At 26.3% G+C, this 16,801-nt stretch overlaps 1 protein-coding gene across 5 annotated transcripts in view; it reads right to left on the minus strand.

Moving 5' to 3' along the window:
* Window positions 1–6: 6 nt before the first annotated feature.
* Window positions 7–16,801, minus strand: part of LOC127279214 (uncharacterized) — a 138,271-nt gene continuing 121,476 nt past the window's right edge. Inside the window, exons 1-5 of one of the 5 annotated variants that reach the window (XR_007842616.1) lie at window positions 5,059–5,402; window positions 4,282–4,501; window positions 923–1,230; window positions 392–564; window positions 7–321 (exon numbers count right to left, since the gene is read on the minus strand). Coding sequence is in view for 4 of the 5 variants with exons in the window: in XM_051301444.1 (XP_051157401.1) it covers window positions 227–321; window positions 923–1,223 (396 nt within the window). In the remaining variant the exon portion in view is untranslated. Of the gene's footprint in view, window positions 322–391; window positions 565–922; window positions 1,231–4,281; window positions 4,502–5,058; window positions 5,414–16,801 lie in introns of those variants that run through there. The other 4 variants (XM_051301444.1, XM_051301443.1, XM_051301445.1 and 1 more) reach the window with 4 other exon arrangements.

A 16,801-nucleotide genomic window follows, 5' to 3' on the forward strand; every position in this document is an offset into this window, starting at 1 on the left:
AGCATCTGAGAAATAGACAATTTATTTAACAAAATATAGTTAATACACATAAAATAAGGAATGTTTAATTATTGTACATGAGATATAAATCTTTGATAACGTAACAAAACAATTCGTGATTTCTTTCTTTATAGTTGATATCAATCGTCAAATGTTTTCATTTGCAATTTTTTTTTTCACAACACATGCTGTTTTGATTCTTCGCTATTTGATTTTTTTAAATCTTTTATTTCTTCTTCTTTAATTGCTTCATTTTCTTCTTTTCTTCACGCTTTCTTTCTCGTTCAGACAAACTTTTATATAGTTTGTATCCAAAGAAAACTGTAAATTAGAAAATAATTAAAATATTCAATTTGAAATTTGAAATTTATTTTGTAAATAATTTAAGTACCAAATAGAAAATTAATGATAAATGTAGAGATTAGAAAAATAATACGACTGTCTATGAGCCACGTTAGCCATTTACTTCGATTGTTTTTATGGTCTAACAAATTGTTTAATGTTTTTTTAACAATGTCTTTTATGGCTTGATTAAAATGCCACTTTTCTTCGTCTTGCAATTCTCTGTAATGATCAATTATATTTAAGAGTTTGTCATGTATTTCTCTATTTTCTATTTTTTCCAATATTTTCGCCATTAAAGATTGATTTCACAATTTACACATATACAAATAATTATTTTGTTTCAAATGATTATTCTAGAAAAGTTTATAAAAGACTGTCGAAAGTTTTCAAATCAGTTGGTGCTAATATAATGATAAGATAAAAAAAAAAGTTTTAATGAAACAGATAATGAAATATTTAACAAAAATAAGAAAAATATAATTGAAATTTTTTTTTTTTGACACTTTTAAAATATTTGCCAATTTTCTCATAAAAATTGAAATTCTTTTTTTCTGAAAAATTGTGTAATTTTAATTACCAAATATTGAAGAAATCAGTGATAATAAAAGAAGAAGAAGTATAGTTTGGGAAAAAAAGACGTTAGTAGTTGCAATGTTCTCCTCCATATCAGGCCCTAATTGACCCCCTTGAGAATTCATTATATCTTCACGTAATTTATTTTTTTCCTCCTCCGACAGACCCATAGAATTTAACATTTTAAGAAGTTCTTGTGGACTTGGAATTTTATTTTCAGGTACATCATTAACAACAGCATCGTCATCGTCAGCTTCTTGAGCATATGCGAAACCAGTCAAACCAAGCAAAAGTGTTCTCCACATCCTGTTTCTTTTTTAATTTAGAAATTATTGAATTTATAATTATGTTACTGAAATTTTTGTAAGTTTTTACATTTAAAAATTCTGATTAATTATTAATTAAACTCTAATTATTGAACAATTAACGGAAATGAATAATAAATACAGGTCTCGGATCGACTTTAAGGCACAAAAAAAAGTCGATTTATATTTTTAAAAAAAAGACGAAAAAGTCGATTATTTTATTTTAACAAAATTTAATTGGTTAATGAATATTTTACTTTAAATAAATAATATTTTTAGATATTAAATTCATTTTATTAATTCTGTAATGAGAATAATTCTATAATGAATATTTATTAAGAAAATTTATTTCGAATATTTCAGAATCGAACTAATTGTAAGACAAATTTTAAACATTTTATTTAAGTAGGAATTTCTCAAAAAATTCTTAAAATTCCATTTTTATCATTTTCTCAAGTCTGGTTCAAGCAATTTATTCGAATTAAAAATTTTGTCATAATTTTCAATTTTGATGGTCAAAAAAAATTTCAGGCAATACTTTATCAAGTTTTATAGATTTTTAAATAAATTTTTTTTTTTAATAATAATTTTGGAAGAGTTAAAGTTGAAATTTTTAGAAATAATTGTATTTCAATGATTTTGTTAATTTTCAAACAATAATTAAATTTGACAGAATTAAAAATAATTTACCAAGTAAATTTGGAAAAGATTTTTTTAAAAGTAATTGAATCAAGTTTTCAAGTATTACAGATTTTTAAATAAAATTCTTTTTTAAATAATAATTTTTAAAAAAGGGTGAAATTTGAAATTTTTAGAAATAATAGAATTTAAAAAGATTTTATTAATTTTCAGACAATAATTAAATTTTAAACAACTAAAAATAATTTATCAAATAATTTTAGATAACATTTTTTAAACGTAATTGAATTTTCAAAGATTTTCAATTTTGATTTTTGAAATTAATTGAACTTCAACTGATTTTTAATTTAAAATTTTCGATGATTTCACTAAAAAATTTATTAGAAATTGCAGACAAAAAAAAATTTGAAAACTTTTTAAGATAAAAATGGTTTTGGATATTTGAATTTTCGTAGAATATTATAAAAATCATTAAAAAATAATTGAATTTCAGGGTATCGATTATGTAATTTGATTTGATTTTTATTGCAAAATCAAATTTATTTTTACAAATTCAATTATTTTATTTCAATTTAACGTCAAATTCAAATTTATTTTTTTATTGCTATTTAAAAATCAAATTAAAATTTGATTTTTAAATTGCAATAAAAAAATAAATTTTTGAATTTTTATATCAAATTCCAATGAAAAAATTGAATTCGTAAAAATAAATTTGATTTCGACATCAAAATCAAATCAAATTACATAATTGACACCCAGGAGAGTTATAATTGAAATTATTAAATTTTAAAAAAACTTTAGATGGAAAATTTTAGAAATTTTGTTAATTTTCAAACAATAATTAAATTTAACAGAATTAAAAATAATTTACCAAGTAAATTTGGAAAACATTTTTTTTTAAAGTAATTGAATTTCCAAAGATTTACAATTTAGATTTTTGAAATTCATTGAACTTCAAGTGATTTTTAATTAAATTTTTTTTAATGATTTCACTAAAAAATTTATTATAAATTGCAGACAAAAATACAATAAATTGATAACTTTTTAAGTGAAAAATGGTTTCAGTTCAATTTTCGAATAATATTAAAAAAAATAATTAAAAATAATTGAATTTCAATAGAATTATAATTGAAAATATTAAAATTCAAAAAAATTTTAGATCGAAAATTTTAGAAATAATTAAATTTTAGAAGTTTTTAAATTGAAATTTTTTAAAATAATTGAATTTCAAAAGATTGTGTTAAATTTGCGACAATAATTATAAAAGATAAAAACCATAAAATTATAAGAGAAATTTTTAGTTCTTTCTGTTGATAATTTATTAGAAATCATATTAAAAAAATTGAATTACAAAAGTTTATAATTGAAAAATACTTTCAGGTAATTGAATTTTCAAAGAATATTTATAAAAATCATTAAAAATAATTGAAATTTTTGCAAATAATCAAATTTCAAATGATTTTGAATTTAAAAAATTTGGTAATTTTATTTGCTAATTTTTTTTGAAAATTATAAACAATTATTAAATTTCATAAAAATTTTAATTGAAAAATAGTTTAAGATAATTGAATTTGTGAAGAATTTCATTAAAATTATAAAAAATAATTAATTTAGTGAAAAATTTTAGTTAAAAATTTGTTAAATAATTTAAATAAAGAAGATCTGCATTGTATACTAAAAAAAAAACGTATTTTGTTTAAAAATTTCTTTTCAAAAAATGTGAAAAAATCGAAAAAATCGCATTTTATTAAAATAAGTCGAAAAAAGTCGTATAATCCGAGGCGTGTAAATATAAATTACATTTTTACTAAAAACTGAAATTTTTGAGAAACTTATTCTTAATTTTAATTACTATCCATAAGAAAAGTAAGCATGTTTCAAATCTTTTAAACATATTTGTCCGTCCGAAAGAAACAACTTTGTCGATTTCAATAAGGATTATTTTTGCTTGAACATTAATGTGAATATAGCTCTTATGAAAGAAACTATAAAGTCGTTCCTTTTCATGTGGACATATGTTTTATATCTATTGAAAAATTTCTTAAAAGTAAAATTTAATTCAGTAGTATGTGAATTAAATTTAAATAAATTTCTATAATATTAAAAATTTTGAAATAAATAAATTAAAAAAAAATATATACAATTTAAAAAAAGGTGAGAACTAATTAAAATTACATTATACTAATAATAATGAATTTTTTTGTTAATTAAAAATAAAAACTAAATCTAGAATAATTTTGCTTTTTACTTTATATTTTATACATTATTTTCATTTATTATTATTATTATTATTTTAGATCATTGATATAGATACTTAGCTAAATTTATCTTTACTGTCTATATATAGGGTATATATATATATAATTACAAATCAGTGTTTTTTTTTTTTATAAATATTTTCAATGAATAAATTGCATACCTTATGTTTGCTTTATTTTAAAAGAACATGTGCACTTTTTCGATTATTTCACTCTGAATGAATTTCTCCTCACGGACGAATTATCTCTGTACAAGAATTTATAATAGAGACGATCAGAACAAGAAATGAACTGAATGATATCAACAGGCCAACGTGGCTTCTTTTCAACGTGTATGCTTTACTATCTGTATCCATTAATTTTGTGATACGTGTTCAAAACCTTGATATTTGTTCAAATAAAACCATATTTTATTCTTTATCAAATAATTAATTTTCTACTTGGAACCATATATATATTTTATGTATTATATATTATATAGAAAAATATTCTAATTTATAAATATAAATACATTCAAATACGAAATATAACTGTAAATTTATAATGAAGCATTTCAGAATAGCCAACTCTAAAGCATTCTAACGGTATAATCAAGAATCGTTTAAAAAATAAGTAATATACATAAAAAAAATATGATAATAAGTATATAAAAATTATTTACAATTTTTGTTGTAATTTGGTGCAAATCCTTGTTTTAAAAAAAGATAGTGTTTAAAATATATTTTTTTTTTTCATGCATATATGATAATTATCAAAAATAATAAATGTGGTAAATATATTTTTTTGTCATGAGAGAAAAAACAGAGAAATGGTGCAATTGTGTAAACATCCCAAATCTGTATAATTTTAATGCAAAGAAAAATGCAAGTTGCAAAAACAAATCAAAGAAATATATACATCAATATTTTATCTTTTTTTTTTTTTTTTGCTTTGAATACCTGATAGGCCCACAACTATCAGGGCGGGAAAAATAAAAACAGCATTACTAAAACCATGTTCTAATGGACCTTCTGAACCGCCACTGAGGTCCACCATTTTTGTTAATTTACTATATTATAAATTAATTAGTAAAATTCCGACAGTTTTTATTCCATATACACACACACACCATGCAACTTGACGAATAAAACGAACACAAGGAAGTAACGAAAGAAACAACAGTCTCGTTAAAGCGCCATCTAGATCCTTTTTCGTTTTATATTTATAATCAATTTTTGTTTTTATTTATCACTTTTCGTACAAAAAAATTTAAATCATATTTCATATATGTACTTTTCAATTTTAAGTATAAAAACTGCATTGATCTTATAAATACATTATTACGCATGCGTTATATATAAATCTAGTATATATATATATATTATGTGGGAGTATAATATATATGTTGCCTAATTTATTATATTGGGTGAATTAAATTGGTGATTTCGTTAAATAATTTTATTTTTATTTAAAAATTATACTTTCAAAGTAAATTTTTGATTTTCATTTTCAAATAACAAAGAAGCAATGCAAGGTAACATCCTATATGAAATTCCTTAGAAAATCTGTTAGATGGTGTTACTGGTGCAGAATATGATCTGAAATGGTATGAAAAGTTTATTTTTTTAAACATTTCAATACGAAAAAAAAGAAAAAGGAAAATAGTGAAAAATTATATTTTTTTTATTACAAGTCATTTAGTTGATATTTTGGATAAAATTTGTATCAATTTTGGATACCTGAACCAAATGAAAGTTTTATTGACGCATCTAAAATTTTTTTAAAATAAAATTAATAAATTGTAATCGTTTTTAAGTTAAGTTATAGGAAGCTTCCCTGAAAATTATGTATTAGCTGAGATAGCACGTAAGCTTGCAGCAACCTTGCGGCAAGCTTGCAGCGCAATATTGCCAACCTTGCACGGCAAACTTGCCACAAGCTTACTGCAAGCTTCCAATGTCCCACCTAACCGAAAGATTACAGCGAAAGGTTACCGAAAGATTCCAGTGTAAATTTACTGCAAGATTGCACAGTAAGCTTGCACTGTAAGCTTCTAGCAAGGTTGGTGTAAGGTTGCCAAATAATCTTGCTTTAAACCTAAAAAAATTTTTTTTAAATGTTTTGTTTGATTTATATAATTTTATTATATAAATTTTATTATATAAATTTTATTATATAAATTAGACGAAACATTAAAAAACAATTTTTAGGTTTAAAGTAAAGTTATTTGGCAACCTTACACCAACCTTGCTGCAAGCTTACCGTGCAAGCTTACTAAGCAATTTTGCAGTAAGTTTTCACTGGAATTTTTTATGATATATGTAACCTTACGCTGCAATCTTTAAGGTAGGTTTACTGAGCAAGCTTGCAGTAACCTTACACTGCAATCTTTCGGTAAGCTTACCATGCGTCCTTGCGGCAAGTTTGCCGCAAAAGGTTGGCAATATTGCGCGGCAGGCTTGCCGCAAGGTTGCTGAAAGCTTACATGATATCTGGGATAAAATTAAAACTGTACAGAATGTAAATGTTTTTTTTTAATATTTTTAAAATATTTAATAAGATAGTATTAATTAATATTAGACTTAACAGTCCAAAAATTCAATTATGTTTTTGTATTAAAGAAAATGTATTTTCTACACGAAATAAAGTAATAAACCATAAAGCTGCTGCATTTGAAGACGATTAATGACCACACTGTTTCATATGGGCTTCCGGCGTGAAAAGCTGCACAGATGTATATGCATTATACATGCATACATGAAAGCTTTCCCGGACAAAACTATAAAGATATTTCATATATAAGATGATTTAAGAGTAATTATTATGGCCGAAATCATTTTTTGAACCCATATTTCGTATCTAAAAAAAAGTTTTTATTAAAAAATATATAATTTTGTAATATTTTACTTTTTTTATCCGGATGTTAAAAATTACTATTTATCAACATTACATAGAAAAAACTGTAAACTGAAATTAAGAATATATTTGTGGCGCATATTTAAAAGAATATTTTATACTTAAACTTAGTATATATTATTCTTAAATTAAGAATATATACTTAATTTAAGTATAAAATATTCCTAAATATATTATTCTTCATTTCAGTTTACTGTTTTTTCTGTGTATTTTTTAAATTCCAATATTATTTCTTCTTTTTTTAACCTAATAATTTTGTCTTGATTTAGTTTCTGGCTTTTCAGAGAGGTCAAGTTTGCAAATATATATATATATATATCTACAACCACAAAGTTGATGTAGGCTGACCTCAATGGCAGTTTGATAACTGATCAAGCAACTGCCTAATATTGATTAGAAATATAATCCTTGCTGTATAACATTCTTGCTGTCATAAACATGCATTTCATTGCCCAGTGTAATGTTTTGGAATAATTAACTACTCGTAATTAAACCAAAGTAATAAACATAATAAAGTGTAATATCTTTTACACATGTATTTAAATACAGAAATTATTTACTCCGAAATGAAATAAAAAAAAAAAATGTTTTGTTTTACAATATATAAGTTATATATAAAGAAGAATTATTAATAATTTCTCAGGTCAAAAAAATGTTCTCCCCTTTTGCGTAGAATGTCTTATAAATGTGAGTGGGATGTAAAACGTTGAAAAGATGCTATAAATGAAAAAAAGCGTGGGCGACGTGTCCTGTAATTGAACTGGTATTTAACCCTTCGCGTCACAGATTATATATGCATAGAAAAGTAAATTTTTTTTTTTTTTTATTATTTTTCATTAATTTTACAGCCAAGTTTATATATAATTTAAATTCTGACATTAATTTAATAAAAGTACACAGAAATGTGAAATGTTTCAAATCGAACCCGGTTCATTTTGAGTTCGAGATTAATGTTACATTATTATCGTGGACAAGCAAATAATTACTTAGAAAAATATTAAAGAAAATAATTGTTTTTAATAAACAAACGTAAACTTTAATTCTCAAATTTTATTTACAAAAATTAACGAAATTAAATAATAGAATTTTTAGGTTAAGAATCTTGTTGACGTTCCCATTAAAAAATTCGAGATTAATTAAAAATACTTTATAAATACACTAAGAGAAACGATTGGTTGTGATTATCATTTCGTTAGTAAGAGTATTTTTGCTAATTTATATTAGTTATTGTTACCATTTCATTAGTCAGCCTAATTATTTCGTTAGTAAGGTAACTAATTAAATAGTTATTCCAACCAACTAATTAGATAGACCAACTAATAAAATAGTTATGCCAACCAATAAAAATAGTAACCACAACTAATAAATTAGTAGCAGTATAGTTTACTAACAAAAATTGTTACCCCAACCAATATTTTTTTCAGTGTACAACCACCTTGAAATGTTTCCCTGTTCCCTCATATATTTTCCCCAATTATTATTCATTATCTAGTATGAAACACTTGCTTTTAGCCACTAAATCCAATACGACGCACTAATCACATTCAACGAATTTTGAGTAACGTGAAGTTGTCTGTTGACTCATTTTGATGCTGATCTCAAAATGAGATGCAGCAAAAATGAGTTCGGTTTTTTTTCTGTATATACCTATGTGAAAAATCAGAGTGAAAATGTATACACAATTGTTAGAATTATAAAAGAAAGTTAGAGAGCAAGTTTCTTTTCTTTTGATGAAGAATGATCTTGAATGTTTGAAAATGCAATTAACAGTTGAGCATGACTTTAAATAACGGAGTTTATTCGTGAGTAAATTATTAAGCCGTTTGTAGCTTGCGGAAACACGAAAGTTTGCAATAAACGGAATTTCAATTTTAGTCTGATCTTAAAAGCAGCGCGCCTGGTAAACCACTTTCAACCGATACTATCAACACTATGAAAACTGAAAAGAGATGCTCGAGAGTGATGCAAAGGTGTTATCTCATAACATTGTCTTTTGTAATTTTCTCTCTATATAGAGAGCGCAACAAAAGATTGAACTTTCGATAAAGAACTCTTCACGAAATTTCAATATTAACTTCCTTATATTACAAACTCGTCATTTTTGAAAGCTCTTTGGTAAACTGATGTTCAATATGACCACTTCTTTATAATAGAAAAGTTTTTTTTTTTTTTTTGAATTTTACATTTCATTTATATTTTTTTAACAAATTGTAAATTTTTGTTTTTATTGAAAGAAAAAAAAATTTCATGCATTTTTGGCGAGAAATTTTTGTACAAGAATTTTTTTGCAAATAAATTAAAAAAAGAAGTATGATTATGGCGCGTTCCATTTTATGTTGGAATTTACATAATTTGTCTCAACGGTAAGAGACCAAAACTCTCGAATACACATATATACACACACACTCGAGAGATATTCTCGAATTATTTCTATTCGAGTATACTGCGGGTATGTTAGAAACAAATTTACACTGGCGTGTAAAGATAATTACACGGAAACTACTAAGCGCTTTAATGCACTTTATAACAACTATGATATAAAAATTGACAAAATTTTATTTATAATTTAAAATTTGTTTATTTATTTTTTTTTTTTTTTGATTTTGACACTGAGAAAAATGTTTAGTCAGAGTAACCAAAATTTGGTTGGGCCAACAAGAAAATTAAGCATTCAAATTTTAAGCCAACCAATTTTAAGTAACAAAATTATTTGTTTGAGTTAACAAAAAAAATTAGGTTGAGTGTTTTTTGTTGGCATAACAAAAATGTTTGATTAGCTCAACCAATTTTTTCTTGTTAGGTCAACAAAAATGGACAACAAACGATCATTTGAATTTTTAGACCAAATTATTTTGTTGTAACCAAATTTTGGTTGGAATTTAAAAATGTTGAACCAAATAATTTTGTTGGCCTAATCAAATGTTTGGTTACAACTGTTTCAGCCAAGCAAAATTTCATTAGAATAACCAAAATTGCCTAACCAAACGATTTTGTTGCAAAAACAAAATCTTTTTTTTCAGTGTATTTAAGGGTATCCCTGGGATATCTTATGGATATTTGCTTTTGGCGGTTTGGATATCCCAGGATATCCTAGGGATGTCCAAACCGCCGAAATCAAATAAATATTCCTATGATGTCCCAGGGATATCCTTAAATATCCCTGTACTATGAGGGAACAATTATATTTATTTTTCAAATATTTTATGAAAAGCTTGAAAAAAACTTGAAAATTATTCTTTTATATTAAAAACGATAAAAATGTTTGAAAAATGCCAGCTTAATAAACACTATTTTGAAAGTCTTTTCTATCGGAAAATGGATTATTGATGGTTTATAAATTTCAATTATATTTATAAACTGAGGAAGAAAGTTAAAATGTATATATAAAGAGTTATGAACGTAATAAAGGTGTTATTAAAAGTTTTAACATTTTAATAGAGTTCTATGTGGGCAGTTTGGCCTAGCCTGAAGCATTGCTATGAATTTCCTCGAGAATACAGATCAGATACATACATATATATATATATATGTAGAAGGTAAACGAGAATGTTTGGAGAAAACAGAGAGTTAAACTATGAAAGCAACTTCTTAAAGAAAAAGACACTATAATCACAAAATTAAACAGAAATTAACAATTAAAATAAAAATCTTTCGTATATTTGAAATTTTAATTCTCGTTATTTTTTTTTGTCGAACAACAAGAATAAATTTGATAATAAATAATTCCTATAAAGATCTATAAATTTTATCTGTATAATCTTTTTTTTTCATATAAAATCGTGTTTTGTATCAACAAAAATATGAAACAAAATTGCCCATGAAAGAAAATCGATCGTTTTATTACAAGATCAAAGAAATTTCGTTTACAAAAATGACATTTGATGAATTAGGTACCTACAAAATCATGGATTCTCTCTTTCTCGCTTAAAAAGATGAACGACTATCTCATTAAATTGATGCCCGAAGGGCAAAGGAAGCTTTCCAAATATACGCTTTCCTATATATACGGATTTTCCCGACAAGATATTCTTTATTTATGAAGGCCCTTACCACAGTCAGTTGAGAAAGCCACGACCAATATCTATGTTAATGCGCGATCCATTGATACGCATTTCGAGTTGAAATGCGAATAATATCGAGATATCTCAATGGTTGGATCTGACTTTATTGTGGGAAATATTGTCCACTTTCTTTTGCTCTTCTCAAAATATCCGCGTATTTCCATTTTTTTTTTTTATTCATCCTCGCACTATTCTTTAATGGTAATAATTGAAATTTAAAAAACATATTTCTTTCTAATTTTAGAGTATTCTACTTATAATCTCAGGGTATAGATTTACAATTAATGCTAAAAAAAATAAAATGCGTGAGTATGACTTTTGAAGACCCATTTTAACTTTGCAGTAAAAACAACCCAGGTAGAAAAATTAACATTACTAACGTTACTAATATTACTAACGTTACTAATGTTACTAACGTTAGTACATATAAAAAAATTAAGAAAATGTTTCTAAATTGTATTTTTGCAGAAACTTGTCGAAAATCGACCACCAGGAAGTATTTAATGTTCTTACCCGCACTTTTTATAATTTTCATTTCTATTATCACTTCCACTTTTTTATTTTCATTACCGTTTTCACTTTCACTTTTTCTAATTCTCATTCGCACTTCCATTCCCACTTCCACTCTTTCTAATTCTCATTTCCACTTTCACTTTTTTATTTTCATTAGCACTTCCACTTTTTCTAATTTTTATTCCCACTTCCCTTTTTCTAATTTTCATTCCCACTTCTACTCCCATTTTTTCCACTTCTAATTTTCATTAGCTGTTGCCATTTCGACTAAAACTCTTTCTAATTTCCATTTACACAAAAATTTCCACTTTTTTTAATTACCATGGATGGAAATTAGAAAAAGTGAAAGTGATAATGAAAATTTAAAAAATTAGGAATGTAAGTGGGAGTGAAAATATAAAAAAGTTGTAATGAAAATAAAAAAGTAAAAGATGAAATGGGAATGAAAATTGGAACAAGTGGAAGTGAAAGTGTGAATGAGAATTAGAAAAAGTGGTAGTGGCAATGAATATAAAAATCTGGAAGTGGAAATAGGAATGGGAATGAAAATTAGAAAAAGTGGAAGTGGCAATGAATATAAAAAACTGGATGTGGAAATGGGAATGAAAATTAGAAAAAGTGGAAGTGAAGTGGAAATGAGAATTAGAAAGAGTAGAAGTGAGAATGGAATTGTGAATGAGAATTAGAAAAAGTATAAGTGGAAATGGGAATGAAAATTATAAAAAGTTTAAGTGGAAGTGAAAGTGGTAATGGGAAAGTAGTGGCAAAGTTTCTGTGAAAATATATTTTAGAAACTCTTAATTTTTTTATAGGTACTAACGTTAGTAACATTAGTAATGTCAGTAACATTAGTAACGTTAGTAACGTTAATTTTTTCACCTGGGAAGTACCAATGAATCTGCGAATTACATTGAAAAAAAAGATTTTGTGTTTGCAACAAAATCGTTTGGTTAGACAATTTTGGGTTGGCTGAAACAAAGTCGTAGAGTTATCTCAACCAAACATTTGGTTAGGCCAACAACATTATTTGGTTGAACATTTTGAAATTTCAAAATTTGGTTACGACAACAAAATAGTTTGGTCTAAAAAATCAAATGATCATAACCAAAATTTGGTTACACTGTAAAAAATTTAGGGAGTTAACAGGACTAGGAGTTGGGAGTTCGATTTTTCGAGTTAAAAATCAACACCAAAAAGGAGTTAACTAAGAGTAGAAGGGAGTTCAGGTTAGGGAGTTTAGTATTAACTCCCTTTTGAGTTATTTCATAATGGAGGATCATATTCTCCAACTCGTGTAAGGAGTAAAGTTAAACTCCCTTTGCTTTAACTCTCCAATGGGTGGGACTTTTATAGCATCCGAAATTCAACTCCTTTTTTTACAGTGTACAAAGACCAAATACACAGAAAAAACCTAGTCTAATTTTTGTTGCAACTCAAAATGAGCCAATGCTAAGCGACATAGACAATGGCGCCACCAACCTGACTCATTTTTGTTGCACTTCAAAATGAGTATAGCGTATATACGCTACTCATTTTGAGACCAGGTTTTTTATGTGTAATTTAATTCGCTCTCAGCTCGTACCATATGAGAATAATTAATTTAAAATTATAACAGTTTTATGTGTACATAATATCTCAAATATTATTGATATAAATTAAATAAAAGTTTTATTTTGAAACGATACGATAAACATATATAATATATATATAAATCTGTTCAGTTGGAATTGTTTAAAATAACTGCGAGTAAGAATGCTTAATGTTATATACGTTTGTTCCGTTGAAATTAATTGTTAGTAGAATAATTAATTAAAATTCGCTCTGTTTTGTTGTGAATTCAACCCACTAATTTGCGAGGAAAAAGGGTAGTTAAATGGTTTGCACCACATGTATATATATATATATATATAGAAGAGTGTGCATAAAGTACTCGATTTTTGAAATAACATTTTGGAACATTCAGAGTAGGTAAAACACATCTTTTTAACATATAACTTCAAAATTGATTCACGATGATTGCATTTTGAGTTCATTTAATTTGAAGTATAGAAATTATCCTGAATTCTTTGAATTATCATGAATTACTTTGAATTATCTCGAATTATCTGAAGTATCGCGAATTGCTTTGAATTATTTCGAATTAACTTGAAGTATACGAATTATCCTTAATTATCTGAAATATCATGAATTACTTTGAATTATCTCGAATTATCTTAAGTATCGTGTATTACTTTGAATTATCTGAATATGAAATATCTGAATTATCATGAATTACTCTAAATTATCTCGAATTAACTTAAAGGAGATAAATTACCTTTAATTATCTTAATTATTATTAATTACTTTGAATTATATAAATATATATATATATATATATACTAGGGGGCTACGCCCCCTGCAAGCTTCGCGCGCCAACCCCCATTCTCTAAAATTTTCGAGACAAATTCTGAACGGTACGTGAATTGCATGGTAGGCGAGTACAGCGAATTCCAGCGTAGTGTCAAAATTCCCCCTTCCCCTCCTTTCCCCCTCCCCCACCCTAAATTTAGAGGTTAAGATCGTTTCAAGACTCTGAATATAGCCGCAAGTCCCCCCCCCTTCCCTCCCCTCTCTTCTACCCCCTTCTCTTGACTTGCGGCTATATTCAGAGTCTTGGAACAGCGGTGGCGTTGGCGGCGATATCTTTTTGTAATATAGGTAGATATATTCGCTCCCTGCGCGCTTCGCGAGCTAACCCCCTATTTAAATTTACTAAAAATATTAAATATTATTTTGATTAAATTTATATTTAATAAAAAAATTTTTAAATTTGAACAGCAGAAATTTATTTATATTTTAATAAAAACATAAACTATAAATTGTAACTTGCATTCGTAAACTAAATTTTCATCTATTCTGCAATTGAAAAATTAATTAGGGACCGAATAAGTTTTTATATGTTTTTAAAGATTAATTTTAAACCTAATTTCTTTAAATAAAATTTATTATTTCATTTTAAAGAATTTGTTTCTAAGATGTACCACGGATGACGTCCTTCTAACCTATGATGACCCTAATTTTGGGGTAATGTCAGATTTTTTCTATAACTTTGACCAAAATTTTGAGGTTATGTTCGCCTACACGCCTATGACTTTTAACGTAAATTTATGGTTATGTTCTCCTTTGACCTATGACCTTTAAAAGTTTAAAGGGATGGTTTTATTTTGACCTCTGATAATAATTTTGAGGTTATGTCCGTCTCTACTCCATCAAAAACTTTGGTTTTTGACATATGTCCTTGATTTTTGAAGTTATGTTCGTTTTAATCTATGATTCTGTCGTTTGTCCTTGAGTATTGATGTTATGTTAATTTTTAACTTATGTTTTTGATATAGATAGTATAATATCTGAAATTTTCGAGACAAATTCTGAACGGTATACGAGTTTTAATGCTTCGCGAGTTGAACAGTAGGCGAGTACTGTGAGCTCTCGCGTAGCGTCGAAGTTCTCGCCTAGCGTTCATTCTTGAATCAGCGGCGGCGATATCTTTTTATAATATAGTAATGATATATATATATACTAGAGGGGCTACGCCCCCCTGCGCGCTTCGCGCGCCAACCCCCCTATTTTAATCATTTTTTTTTAATTTTCCATTGATCTTATTTTTCCAAATGAACCACCTATTTCAAAGAATTATTATTAAAAATTCATTGAAATCTGACTAAATATTATTAAAATTAAAATTATTAAATTTTAATTAATAAATTAATTAAATTAATAATAAATAAATAATTAAATAAATTAAAATCGACATTAAGAAATTATTTTTAAAAATAATTTCAATGAAATTGCCTAAAAACCAATAAATTATTAAAAAGTCTTGAAACGAACATAACCTTTAAATTCAAGTCATTTTTGGCGGAAACTCCACCTTCACTTGCGGCTATATTGAAAGTCTTGAAATTTACATAACCTTAAAATTTATGTCATTTTTGGCGGGAAATATAGAGAGAGAGATGAGGGAAGGGGGAAGGACTTACTGCTTTATTAGGGTCTTAAAACAAACATAACCTCAAAATTTAGGTCAATTTTTGGCGGAGGAGGGTAAATGAGAAGAGGGAGGGGGGACTTGCGGCTATATTCAGAGCCTTGAAACGAACATAACCTCAAAATTTAGGTCATTTTTGACGGAGGAGGGAAAATGAGAGGAGGGAGGGGGACTTGCGGCTATATTCAGAGCCTTGAAACGAACATAACCTCAAAACTTAGGTCATTTCTGGCGGGGGAGGGGAGGGGACTTGCGGCTATATTCAGAGTCTTGAAACGAACATAACCTTAAAATTTAGGCCATTTTTGCGGAGGAGGGGAAATGAGAGGAGGGAGGGGGGAATTGCGGCTAAATTCAGAGCCTTGAAACGAACATAACCTCAAAATTTAGGAGGGGGGACACCCCCCTCCTAGGTCAAGAATTCTTGAAACAGCGGTGGAGGCGGCGATATCTTTTTGTAATATAGGAAGATATATACATGAAATATCTAAAGTATCTGAAGTATCGTGAATCACTTTGAATTGTTTCGAATTAACTTAAAGTATTTGAAATATCTGAATTATCTGAAACATCATGAATTACATTGAATTATCTCGAATTACTATAAATTATCTGAAGTATCGTGAATTACTTTTAATTTTTTTTTGAATTACATTGAATTATCTCGAATTAACTTAAAGTATTTGAAATATCTAAATTATCATGAATAACTTTGAATTATCCTGAATTATCTGAAGTATCGTGACAATTTTTGTTTTTTATTTTCATTGATTAAATTTGATCTACTTGCATAATTTCATTAAAATTTTGATATGAAATTTCAATTCTTTTACATTTTCTTATATTGTAAACTTTTCTATAAAATTGCTTTTAATCAATCACAACATCAAGTTTAATATAATGAATTTGCATAATTCATTTGACTGAACACTTTTTTAAAATGATTGATTATATCTTATTTTATTCCAAGTTTTTTGCATCAATACAAAGATAAATGAACATTATTATTGTTAAATAAATATAAGTTGAAACATAGTACATGAAAAAAAATATTTACCTAAAACAGCGAAAGGTTTCATTATATAATAGGGAACTATTTTATACATGAAACAAGTAAAACTTTTGCTACTATAGTGAAACGTTTCGCTGTTCTAGGTAAATATTTTTTTCCATGTATAATAATGA

Source organism: Leptopilina boulardi, unplaced genomic scaffold (assembly GCF_019393585.1).
Source record: "Leptopilina boulardi isolate dan_hultmark-lab unplaced genomic scaffold, ZJU_Lbou_2.1 LbouV2_214, whole genome shotgun sequence".
Taxonomy (NCBI): Eukaryota; Metazoa; Arthropoda; class Insecta; order Hymenoptera; family Figitidae; genus Leptopilina; species Leptopilina boulardi.